This window comes from Mustela putorius, unplaced genomic scaffold (genome assembly GCF_011764305.1).
Source record: "Mustela putorius furo isolate JIRA1106 unplaced genomic scaffold, ASM1176430v1.1 tig00003834_pilon_pilon_pilon, whole genome shotgun sequence".
NCBI lineage: Eukaryota > Metazoa > Chordata > Mammalia > Carnivora > Mustelidae > Mustela > Mustela putorius.
The window spans coordinates 108,464,774-108,477,567 of record NW_025421987.1 but is presented as its reverse complement, the minus strand read 5'-3'; the positions used below and the strand labels follow the sequence as shown (position 1 = coordinate 108,477,567).

The window sequence follows — 12,794 nt, the reverse complement described above, 5'->3', positions numbered from 1 at the left end:
ATAACAAGGGGCCAGAAGCAGTCCAGGGACTGAACAAGAGCAGCTTTCCAAAAGTGGATGTCTCATAGCTCTGTTGCAGCTTAGTCACAAAAATACGATGTGTTTATTACTAGACAGTGAGAACGGGTACAATAAGATCTGCATTAAATTGAGTTTTAAAGCATACAGAACTTTAAGTTCTTATATCTAGCAACAAGATGAAAACTCTCAAAAATATTGTAAACATGGCTCAAAGTAATGGACCAGACATATGAGACTATGATTAAATGGAAACCTAATTCCACTTACAAATATATAATTTCCAAATTAAGATACAAATATTGTGAACCCCAATGCTTCAAGATTTTTCTCTTCTCTAGTCCTTTAGCCTTTCTCATCCAATAAATGACTTAAATGACCTGAATCTTTTTTTTTAAGATTTTATTTATTTATTTGACAGAGATCACAAGTAGGCAGAGAGGCAGGCAGAGAGAGAGGGGAGGAAGCAGGCTCCCTGCTGAGCAGAGAGCCCGATGTGGGGCTCGATCCCAGGACCCTGAGATCATGGCCTGAGCTGAAGGCAGAGGCTTTAACCCACTGAGCCACCCAAGCGCCCCAGAACTGAATCTTTATACTCAAAATACAGTATGAGAAAGATCCAGAAGCAGATGGGGGAGGTCAGGTGGCTAGTAAAAATCTTAACTGAGGTACAAGGTTAAAAAAAATTCTAACTTTTGGGGTACCAGGGTGGTTCAGTTGGTGAAGTCTCTGCCTTCGGCTCAGATCATGACCCTAGGATCAAGCCCCACGTTGGGTTCCTAGCTCTGTGGGGAGTCTGCTTCTCCCTCTCCCTCTGTCTCTCCCTCCTGCTTGTGGTCTCTCTCTCTTTGTCTCAAGTAAATAAAAAATCTTTAAAAAAATTTCTAACTTTGCTACAGGCCACCATAACAACAGTTTTCAGTATAATTTAAATTCTGGAATAATCTTGGAAGAATGCCAGTGTTTTCTACACTGCAAGGAAAATTGCAACCAATTCCTCTAAAAAGCATTAAATGATGTCTGTCTAGATACACAAATTGGTGTGTGTATGCAGAGGAGAGCTATGACATGATTCAGAATTTACATAATATATTAAAATATAGACCCAATACAAAACAGCATAATATTCTATTATATAACTTTGTGCCAATCCAATCAATCCAAGCCACAGATTTTTTTCCCTTGTTACAATTCATTCTGACCATGCTCTATATAATTTTTGTATTTTAACAGTTCTTTTGTTATTGCTTTGGGAGAGAAGTTTGTGGCCATATGAATACCAAAGAATGGGCATCTGTTTGGGCACAAGTTCCTATTTTAAAATGACTCCCTACAGAATTGACTTGTGGAGCTCAGATGAAATCTGAGATTATGTGGAATTTGGTTCAAAGTCTTTGGTGGGAGAGAAGTAGATAAGACGACTGTGTACTGCTCAGGGGACATGTTCCCAGATTCATCATTTGAGAAGAATAGGGAAATCATCAGGAGAGATGAAGGAACAACCTGAGAGAAATAAAAGCTCTAGCAGCCTCTGTTTATGGTGTGAAGCCCACCATTACTGCCATGCTTCTTGACAGCCAGTTAATAAACGTTATGGAAACAAAATAATCAGCAAATGGGATAAGAAAAATTAAAGCAAAATAAAGGCAAAGTAGAGGTGAAGAAATAGTTAAAATTTTAGAAATTAATTTTTTAAAAAAATTTATTTATTTATTGGAGAGAGAGAGAGACAGAGAGAGCAGGTAAGGTACAGAGGGAGAGGGAGAGTCTTAAGGAGACTCCATTCTGAGCATGGAGCCCTGCACGGGGCTGGATCCCAGGACCTTGAGATCATGACCTGAGCCAAAACCAAGAGTCAGACCTTTAACTGTGTCACCCAGGCAACCCTAGAAATTAAAATTCTTACTCTTTAAGAAGAGTAAAGTTTTAAAAATATAAAATAAATATAATTTTAGGTGAAGAAGACAAATTGAAATCTGCCCAGGAAAGTAATTAAATATGAAAGAAATGGCAGATAAAAGATTAAGAGGAATTTAAGATGACGAAAATAAATGTTAAAAGTTTAAAAATAATGTACAATATTTTATTAACTAAATATGGATAAAAGATAAAAAACAAGACGGTTTTAAGGATTAAAGAATTAATGAGGAAAACAACAAATGACATCTATTACCACCTGAGATAAAACACTACCCAGACATTAAATAAAACAGAATATCTCCTTGATAAATATAAAAGAAAAAACAAGAAAAGAAAAGAGGTAAGGGAGGAAAAGAACTCCAACTAAAGGCAACCAAGTGGAAAAAATCCTAAACTTGGTTTTGGGTTAAGGTTCATTGACCAGGTGGTTCCCTGGCCCCCAGGTAGTCTCAAGGATTGATGATGGATTACACTGCAGGGTCTCTGGTAAAGCCTAGGGCTCCACGTACTTCTGTACACAGGTGAGGTCAGAGCTGGTCCTCAATAAAGACAAAAATGCCTTGGAAGGGTTAAAGCCAATCAGACAGTAAATGAAGAAAGAAAACTTAACCTCTTATTAAATGTATTTTGTCTTCTATCTATGTATCTAGTTGGTTAAAAAAAAAACTTTATTTGCAGACTAGACTCAGTGGCATAATTATATCCACATTATAAGAAAATTGCTCACTTTACTGGAATTACCGGTAAGCTCCTCAGAGAATTAAAAATTTGGATTTAACATTTTTACAAGTGTTCAAGTAGCTCTCAATTTGTATTTGAAGAAAGCAAATAATGAAGGTGAATGCTGATTATTGAAAACAGGAGTTGCCAACGTGTTCTGTTACGGCCAGAGAGCATATACTTTAGGCTTTGTGGGCCACACACAGTCTCTGTTGTAACTACAGTATTTAATTCTATTGTCGTGGTGTGAAAGCAGCTGTAGAAATACATAAATAAATGAATATAGCTATAGTCTAATAAAATTTTATTTATAAAAGCAGATTCTGACTGGATTTGGCCTGAGGGCCATAGTTTGTTATCCTTGATTAAAATGATCTTTACTTCAGTTGGTTAAGCAGCTGCCTTCGGCTCAGGTCATGATCCCAGCGTCCTGGGATCGAGTCCCACATCGGGCTCCTTGCTCCTCGGGGAGCCTGCTTCTCCTTCTGACTCTGCCTGCCACTCTCTCTGCCTGTGCTTGCGCGCTCTCTCTCTCTCTCTGACAAATAAATAAAATCTTTAAAAAAAAAAATGTTAACTTTATGACCTATTAAACAACTCAAACAGTGTAAAAATTTTAATTCTTTAAGTATGAAAACTCAAAAAGTTTACTGAATTTTGTGGATGTTTTTGATTAAAAGAATGCAATTATGACTTCTCTTTGAAGTTCATTTCGTAATCTCAATTCTATTTATAACTCTCCTAATAAGTGGCAATTTTCAGCTTACCTTGGTAAAGTTAAATGAATAAATAAAATAACTAATGAACTCTTCTCAATTTCCCATTTTCTTACAGCATGGTATTGATTTTCAATATCTATTGGAAAATATATAGCATGGAAAAAATATCCCATTGTCTCACACATTCTTTTAAGTTTAGGTGAATAGTCCTAAAAAGAAATTAAAACAAAACAAAAGAAATGAAAACATAATAAAAGGCCAGCTTATTTAACTAAAGGTCAAGTCGGCTTCATACTACTTAAGAAAGCACGTTTTAGAATAGCTTATGGTGTGTATTTTTTAATTTAAAATTAAAAAAAATAATCATATTTTACGAAAATCTTTAAGGGAAAGGCAAGGTTCCTTTAAAACAAAAATAAGAGCATAGTAACTTGGCTATTTTCTAGTTCAGAAAATGATTTATTTCATAATAAAACCTAAACCAGTGAAGAAAAGTATTGGGCTATTTTCCTTTGGTATTTATTATTATAATAAATGATTTCTGCTTTATTGTTACAAAGAGTATCCATGAATCTACATAGTAAACTGCCAACCATGATATATTAGATCATTAAAGCAAACAGGTATAAATGAAAACTATTTGGTCTATAACAAATTAGCTTACTAAGTAATGATGACTTATTATTATGCAAAGTATGAGGAATTCCCTTACCATCAGTTTGCAGTTTGGTAATAACCTGTATTCAATTAGTGAGTAGAAACTTTGGTTTTCAAAATATTTTATCTTTTTACCAAAACTGAATAATATCAAAAAGGAGCACTAAATGAGTTCCTTACTCAATACTCTGGTGAATGTTAATATAGCAGGTATCGCATGTGACATGCAGATGTATTTCAAATGCAGTCAGAACGGTAGTTGGCAAACTTTTTCTGTAGAAGGCAAATATTCTTACAATTTAGTAACAGTTGAACAACTTGGATGTTTTCGTAGAGGTCGCTGCTGTAATTTATTCTGCCCTTGTAGTGTGAAGCAGCCATAGACAGTATGTAAATAAGCCTACTTGTGTTCTAATAAAACTTTATTTACAGACACTAAAATTTGAATTTAATACAATTTTCACACATCATAAACATTCTTCTTTGGATTTTTGCCCAACCACTTGAAAAGGTAAAAAGCAATTTTAGCTCTGGGTCATGCAAAAATGAGCTGCAGGCCAGGCCTGGCCCACAGGCTGTTGTATGCCAACGTCTGCCTCAGGTTAACTCCAATGGCTGCCTTGAAAAATTAAAAACCATGATAAGGATTAAATTTTGCTATAACCTGAAACAGATTCAATCCTAGAGCTGACAGATATTAACTAAAGCAGGCACTATCAACATGTGTCTTAAACACTGTGAAGAACAAGTAATAAAGCATTCAAAAGCATAGCATTCCAAGGACTTAATTTGAATACACTGGTAATACTGAGCAAGATTTTCTCTAAAGAAAAGCTCTAAGTTACTCCGGTTCTTTAAGATATCATCTGGTAGGTAGTAAACTACGTGGTTTAGATGTAATAGTATCATAAATAGGACACAATACTGACTTATATTTTAAATCAGTGAACTCAGAATTTATAAACATCCTCACCTTAAGGAAAAGGTCCATTTCAGGCTGGGTTTCATCTGTATAAATGAGGTAACATCTGACAGCGTTACTCCAGAGAGAGTGTGAAAACAAGGGAGTAACTTGTAATAAACTAGCTACAGCAACATCCCAGTCATCTGAAAATAAAATTAATCTTAAGTTCATGAAAAAAAAAATTACTAGAAAAACATTTGACAAGTTGATTTTTTTTTTTAAAGTCTGAAAAAACACAACAGACAAGGTAGAATGGAATCTGATCTCACTCATGAATACTGACAGTTTCTGGAATGACATATTAGAAGGCAAACAGTTCTCTAACCTCAAATTCTATCCTTGGGAATAAAGCAATCAATGTTGCCAGTGGTCCCTCCTGGGGTACCACTGGTTCCAGTCAGATAACATGAACCTATGTTACATGAGCTGTTCAATGAGTTTGCAACTTTGGGAGAGCCTACATTCCCAGGCTGGCCTGTAGTTTTACCTACTTATTATTCTTGAGATATATAAAGTCAAAAAGAAACTTTAAGAACGGCATAAAATGTAATGCTATTTAGTGAGAAAGAACATTTTAAGACATACCTGGCTAATTCAAAAGGCATAATTAAAAATTATTTTCATGTCGTTAACAGACAATTTTGTAGTTTTAAGAAAAAAGAGTGGAGCTACTTACAACACACAGATCTGCACTGGTATTGAAATTCTGAATAGACCTTACTACTGTGTTGGACACCAAATTACATAAAAATAATAAAAATATTCCTTTGACTAAGGATACTACAATGCATAATTGAGGTTTTATATTCCATTCTGCAACCTTCTCCCATCTTTAACAGCATCAAAGACATGGAGGAAAAGGCCAAAAGCTACTGCTTTTCAGTTAATCTACATTCGATTCTCACAGATCAACTGCAACACCTGGAATTCAGACCAGAAGCTAAGTTTCTGGAACATGGTGGGCCAGTCTGGCTGTGGAGCACCATCTGATCCTGATGGGAATCATATAAGTTAATCAGCCCTGGTCAGTGACAGCACCAGTACATGCTGGTTTGGCAGTGGAAGACACCCAGAATAAAAATCTGCCCTGCTGAAGGGTCTTTCTGCCAGCACACACAAGATTATAGGACCTGAACAGTCACTACCATGGTAATTGGCAAATGGCATGTGTTACCTCTGTTGACATTTGCAAAGGGTCCTTCCACATCTATGGAACTATGGGCAAACTCAGGGCCCCTGAAGGACTGCTGAAGCTGGATCATACTCCCTATGGAAGGTTCACTTCCCAAGGCTCCTCCAGTCCAGTATTCACACTGGGTTCCAGCAGCTATAAATCCAAGAGATTTCATTACTGAATGTTCAAAAAGTTATCACACATACTAAACAGGATTTCTAATTTTAAAAAAATTCTATAATATTATAAATACAACAAATATTCAATCTTTAATAATTTTGAAAGTACTCTGTCACCAACTTCTGGCAAGTTCTAAGGTACTGGGTAACATAATTCTGGTTAGCATCTCCAAGTCAAAGAGGGGATTAAAAAGAGAAAGAGGAAATGAATAAATAATATAATAATCATAATAATCAAAGTAATTGTAACAACAGAGTCAGTTAAAAATGTCCCTATACAAAAATTTTAAACAACATTTCTAACATTATGGTTTAGGTGTCAGTATAAAATTGGAAGGAGAGAATTTCAAAGGAAGACCAGTTCTTGCACACCTGTAATTAAGATTAGTAATTCATTAGGATGTAAGCTAAGGATGTAAAAAGTACATCTTCCTTAACCTCCGAGAGTAACAAAATTAATGTATTAATCAATAGGTACTTTTGAACATCTTGATTTTTAAAAAAAAGGTTTATTATTTATTTATTTGAGTGCGAGAGAGAGAGAGAGAGAGAGAGAGACAGACTTCCTGCTGAGCACGGAGCCCTACATGGATGGCGCTTGATCCCAGGACCCTGAGATAATGACCTGAGCTGAAATCAACAGTCAGATGCTTAACAGACTGAGACACCCAGGAGCTCTTTGATTTTTTTTTTCTTTTAAATAAATTACATTTGACAGAATATCTACATGGCATTCTTGACTAAATATGAGTTATACTAGTAATGGGCTCAATATCTGGCAAAAATAAGATTATTATTTGCAGGTCTCTGAATGTGAAATGAGTGATGGATATTCCCTTAAGCATTCTTTCGTCAGGTTTAAATCAAAATATGAAGAAAGACCTAGGAGGAAGTATTAATTTGTTCTTATTAACTTGCCAAGTCAATTACAATATAATAGTTTTGAAACACTGTACATTTTAACATATGTCAGCCCTGAAATAACCATTACTAATGGTTAATGTGGGGGCAGAACAGCATCCTCAAAGCCAGTAAGAATCACTTCATTTTTTTTCCTCTTAAAAGTTAGTAATAAAAGTCCTTGGATGCTGGTCAGATCCCAGTGGCTCTAAAATGCATATTAAGAGGCAATTATCAGTTGCCATATTTTAGTCCAAAATCAGTTTATAAGATAAAATGCATGGGGCGCCTGGGTGGCTCAGTCTGTTAAGCACTGGACTCTTGATTTTGGCTTAGATCATCATCTAAGGGTCATGAGATGGAGCCTTGAGTTGGGCTCCCTGCTGAGCATGGTGCTTGCTTAAGATTCTCTCTCTCTCATCTACACATAACTCCCCTTCTCCCCCCCAACCCCACTCACATGTCTCTCAAAAATAAATAAATAAAATAAAACGCAGTTTCCCATAAATGAGAGAGCAACTGCATTTTTCCATTGCATTTATAATAGATTTTTTTTCATTTTTTCAATATCAATCACAGTTTATTATTATTTTCTTGGAACATGGTAGACCCTTTCGTTTCAGGACTCCAGGCTTTTCTTTATTTCTAGAAAAAACATATTTTACATGTTTAATTATAAAATAAAAACTTTTTGAGTCGCTTACAAAACTACCAGAAGCCACTCAGCGGAATATCATGCAGATATTCTAGTGGATGGTTGCAAAGAATATATCAATATGTGGAAAAACAAGGTGACAGAGATGATGAATTGTTCTCCAATACCCATCCTCCCCTTCTTCTTTTAGTAGCAGAATTTTAAACTTTAGGTGGATACATCATTCTCCTACTAATGTTTACACTTTCCAGTCTTCCTACTTGTCGTTGGCCCATGGGGTTTGGGGAGTAATCTGTATACCTTTCGTATTGTGCTTTCAGGGAGAAGAACGAATTCCCTTCCCTCTTCCCTTAGCTAAAATGTAGATGTCGTGATGAGACCTGGAGGAGCGGTCTTGCACCAGAAAGAGAAAAGCTATGGGGTGAGTTTGGCAGAGTAGCAAGAAAGAAGGAAACCTAGCACCCTAACAGTGTCATGGACTTTAGGGAAAATTGCTGTTACAACAGCTGAGAAAGAGGGAAAAGTGCAACTCTATTTGTAAGAGCAACCAGTTTAACTTATAAAAAGATTCAGAGTTGGCTGTATGATATCATTATACCTATACTGAAGGCTCAAAATATTATACAATGAAGTAAATATACCAGTAACATCTGTACAGTTGTCATCTGAATCAGATTCTCCAGGATCAAATACTTGGATCCCCTGAGCCTGGAGCCTCTGAAGTTTGCTTTCCAACTCTCGCTTAGCTCTCAGTAAGTCCTGAATTTCATTTTCCTTGGTCTCCCTAAAAATCTTTAAAAGACAAAGATCAATTTTGAAAGCTTTTCCATCATCAAAAGGTGTCATCAACTTAACAGAAAAGTGTTTCACTCATAAAACCAATATTCATGTGATCCTGATCTTTTTTGTAACTGGAACCCACTGGAATTTGGGCAGGAGTCCTCTCTGTGGTATGCGGCTCTCTTGTGCACTGCTAATATTTAGCAAATTTGTCCCCTTCCCACTAGATGCCAGTAATGCCTTCCCATACAAAATACCTCCAACTATTTCCAAATGCCTTTCCCCCCATATGGAAATACTTTCCTTTTCCCCCAAAATTCCATTTGTAATGCTCATTTCTTTTTTTACTTTTTCTTGAAGTGATCTCAAGTTTACCAGGTCCACTCAAAAATGCTCTACTCTGGTTCTTAGAATCTTCAGGATGCCTACATCATTCACGTGTATTTACTTACACAGCATCATATAAACTTTTAAAATGTGCTGTTTTTATTCTATGTCACTTTGGGGGTAAAAATGTAAGGACTTTACCTTGAATTGCCTTTTCACTTTGTCTCTGTCATGTTCAAATGTCGCTGCCCTCTCCATCGCTTGATATTTTGCTTCTAAAGCACTTTCCTTTTCCCGAAGTATTTTTTGGTAAGTTTTTTGAAGGGCCTGAAATAATAGACCTTGTTACTTCTAACAAAAACAGTATTCCTCCCAAATTTCACATTATCCTACCTCCATACTATATACATACCAGAACTGTAACAATCTAATTACTATTTTACATTATCAAGAACTACATATTGCCATTTTATTCAAACATGGAATAAAAAAATGCAAATATACTTGAACTATAGTAAATAATGATATTTCAACAATGAACTTTTAATGGAAATCAGTACTTTTTCTTTGAAATACTGTGCCAAATTCTTCCTATGCCTCAGTTTTCCGGTCTGTAACAGAACAAAAAGTATAATTTACAGGGCTTAACCTGAAGGATGATTAATTCTGCATGACCATGCAGTCCTTGGCTCCATGCCTTTTTCATTTTGCTATCCCCAGAGACCTGTTGGTACCAGATAAATTGAAGGCCTCCGTTAAATGACCAAATGGGTTAAATACATTCAGAAGAGTTTTTTAAATGTCTAGTATGTGAGAATCAAAAGGGCTACATAAAAAAAGGGGTAAGTTAGTTAAGAAATCAATTTAGGCCCCAAGAGAGTATGTCCCCTTAAATTAAAATGCAATGAGGTTTTCACTTAACTTTCAAAACTACTACATAAGGCAATAGGCGGAACCTGATATTGTGACATTTTTCAGCCCTTAACTGCTCTAAGCCCTGGTTGATTCAGCCTTCTTTTTTATCCCCATAAAGTGCAGTGACTGCTGGATAATGGCTTGGGTGCATGAAATCAGGTACCTGAAATGCAAAAGGTCCATTTTACACATGCAAATGCATCAAGACTGACCAGTAAGAAAACTGGTTAAGACAAAAGGTAGACTACTGATAAGTTCTTCCCAGATAACAGTGCTTATAATACAACAGCTAGTGGGGAAGGGGGTGACTAGAATGCCCAGTCTAGAAGGAAGAAGGCTCTTCCTATCAGAAAAATCAGTCTGAGATATTTATTCATTTCCTACTGTGATGAGCCCAGGAACACCTGGAGTGTCTCTTCCACAGTTTAAAAAAACAAAACACTAAAATCACAACCCTCGGAGAGGCCCAAAACTGATGGCACAAAGTCTTACAAGTCATAGAAAAGCAATCTTTTGCCTTATATACTATTTTGATGAGTCAAAATACATCTACTACAGGGAGCCCACGCAATACTTGTTTTTTGAGTAAATTAATCAAATGGATTAAGGGAATTTGATTTCGGCTAGGGAATGTTTTCAACCACAGCTTGTTAAAATGGTGAAAATCAGGCTTCCATAAAAATTCACTTCAAGACCATTAAAACTCAAAAGCTTCACGCAAAGAAACTGAGAGATCTGTAAAATTTAAGAGGGGGGAGGGCGCGGGAAGTGGAGTTAAAAACTCCTAGGGAGGGACGCCTGAGTGGCTCAGTTGGTTGGACAACTGCCTTCGGCTCAGGTCATGATCCCGGAGTCCCGGGATGGAGTCCCGCATCAGGCTCCCAGCTCCACGGGGAGTCTGCTTCTCCCTCTGACCTTCTCCTCGCTCATGCTCTCTCACTGTCTTTCTCTCAAATAAATAAATAAAATATTTAAAACAAAACAAAACAAAAAAACTCCTAGGGAAAGTCGACATATGTCACCACAGTCTTTGTGCGTCCGTGTGCTCTGGGTTGACCTACTTCCCTGGAGTCCCCTGCAGATTGGCATGTGCTACTTCAGGGCACTTTCAGGCCAATTGCTTCAAGGTGTGTGAATGAATGAACCAGAAATAGAAGAGGGGCGGGGTTAGTCAAGGAATCAGTTTAGACACCAAGAGTATGTCCCCTCAAATTAAAGTGCAGAGCGGGTTCTATTCAACTTTCCAAAACTACTTGGTTTGGAGAGGGGACAGGATGGACGAAGGACTGAGTCAGGCGTCCAGAGTCCAGCCCGGCAGTGCGCGGGTGTGCGCTGGTCTTTCCGACTCTCAGCTTCTCCACGTCTCGGCTGCCCCAGCCGCACACCCAGGCCCGGCGTTACCTGCAGCTCGGCCCGCAGCCGCTTGTTCTCCGTGTCCAGCTTGGCCTCGCGGCGGCCCATGGACAACAACTCTTGATTCTTGCTGACCCGGAAGATCTCGTATTCCTTCTTCAGCCGCTCGTACTCAGCCGCTGCGTATTCCAGCTCGGGCACCGACGAGCCGGTAGACTTAAAGCTAGCCCCCAGCAGCCCGCCGCCACCCGCCCCGCGGGGCAGCGACCCGGGCCCTGCCCCCGCCGCCGCCGCTGCAGCGCCACGGCGGAACGAGCTGCGCAGCAGGCGGGCCTTGGGCTTCACCTCCACCGGAATCTCGCAGGCCTCGCCGCCGCCCGCCCCGTAAGTGTCCTCGATCACCTCCCCGCCCGCGGGGCTCACGAGCGACGAGGCGGTCCCCATTACGCCGGTGACCGCCACTTCTAGCCAGCGGGGTACCGGGAGGGGGCGGACCGCTACAAATGAGACGGGGCGGGGCAGCAAGAAGGGGCGGAGCGTGGTGGGCGGGCGGGGCGAGCGGGATGATTTGAAGCAGCAGGACCGGGCAGGGCGGTACGCCGGGCGGGGCGGCAGGAAGGGGCGGGACAGAGCGCAAGGTGGGCGGGGTTGGATGGATGGGGCGGGGCAGCAAGACGGGGAGGGACAGAATACAAGGTAGGCGGGGCGGAATGGGTGGGGCGGGGCAGGACGACGGGGCGGGACAGAGCGCGAGGAAGGCGGGGTGGGACAGCGTGGTACTGTGGGACCAGTATTACGCCGTGGGGGGGCGGAGCGCAAGGTGGGCGGGGCAAGCGGCAAGAGACGCGGAGCTCAGGGTGGGAGGGGCGGGATGGACCCGGCGAGGTGGGGCCGAGCTAGCAAGAGGCGGTCGCGTGTGTGGGGCGGCTGCTCTACGTTCTGGGGTAGGGGCCACCGTGCGCGCGGATTTTCTCAGCCGGTTCTATCCAGCCAGAGGCCCCCTCACGGGCACGTTCTTCGCAGTGAGCGCCGGCCTGGGTCCCGGCTTGCGCCACCTTGGCGTTTTTTATGTCTGTCCTGCTGCTACGCCTGACCCACAGCTCTTTTCCGAGGGCAGTTGAGAAAGCTGAGAAACAGAGCGCTTGGTGTGTGCCTCCCGCTAGGTTTCTCCCAGTTTGCAAGTAGTTGGAATGACCATTAAGACCTAATACCAGATAAGAAAAAGCTTTTAGACTCTACAGCCTGAGACCACCAGGGACACTCTTTAGACAAGGTGAGGTTTTTTGACTTTTTGTGACAGTGGACTCCGGAGGCCACACATCAGGGGAACTGTGGGACATCTCACCAAATAAAGGGAAAGAGTATTACAGTTATTTGGGGTAAGGCTGGGCTTTAGGTGATATGAAAACATTTAAAAGATGGGGAAACTGTTTTAGACTTTAAAGTCAGAGGAGTAGCATTGACATCTTCTCTTACCATTCATTTCCTACCATTCATTTCCTACCTATCATCT

The 12,794-nt window shown here is 39.9% G+C and overlaps 1 protein-coding gene across 4 annotated transcripts in view; it reads right to left on the bottom strand.

The window, feature by feature from the left end:
- Positions 1–11,848, bottom strand: part of NPHP3 (nephrocystin 3) — a 50,566-nt gene extending 38,718 nt beyond the window's left edge. For 2 of the 4 annotated variants that reach the window (XM_004762495.3, XM_004762494.3), the window contains exons 1-6: positions 11,330–11,842; positions 9,215–9,340; positions 8,548–8,698; positions 6,173–6,325; positions 5,008–5,141; positions 3,426–3,586 (exon numbers count right to left, since the gene is read on the bottom strand). In XM_004762495.3, the coding sequence (XP_004762552.2) occupies positions 3,426–3,586; positions 5,008–5,141; positions 6,173–6,325; positions 8,548–8,698; positions 9,215–9,340; positions 11,330–11,725 (1,121 nt within the window). In that variant the 5' untranslated portion in view covers positions 11,726–11,842. Of the gene's footprint in view, positions 1–3,425; positions 3,587–5,007; positions 5,142–6,172; positions 6,326–8,547; positions 8,699–9,214; positions 9,341–11,329 lie in introns of all 4 variants that reach the window. The other 2 variants (XM_045088911.1, XM_004762496.3) reach the window with 2 other exon arrangements.
- Between the last annotated feature and the right edge of the window lie 946 nt (positions 11,849–12,794).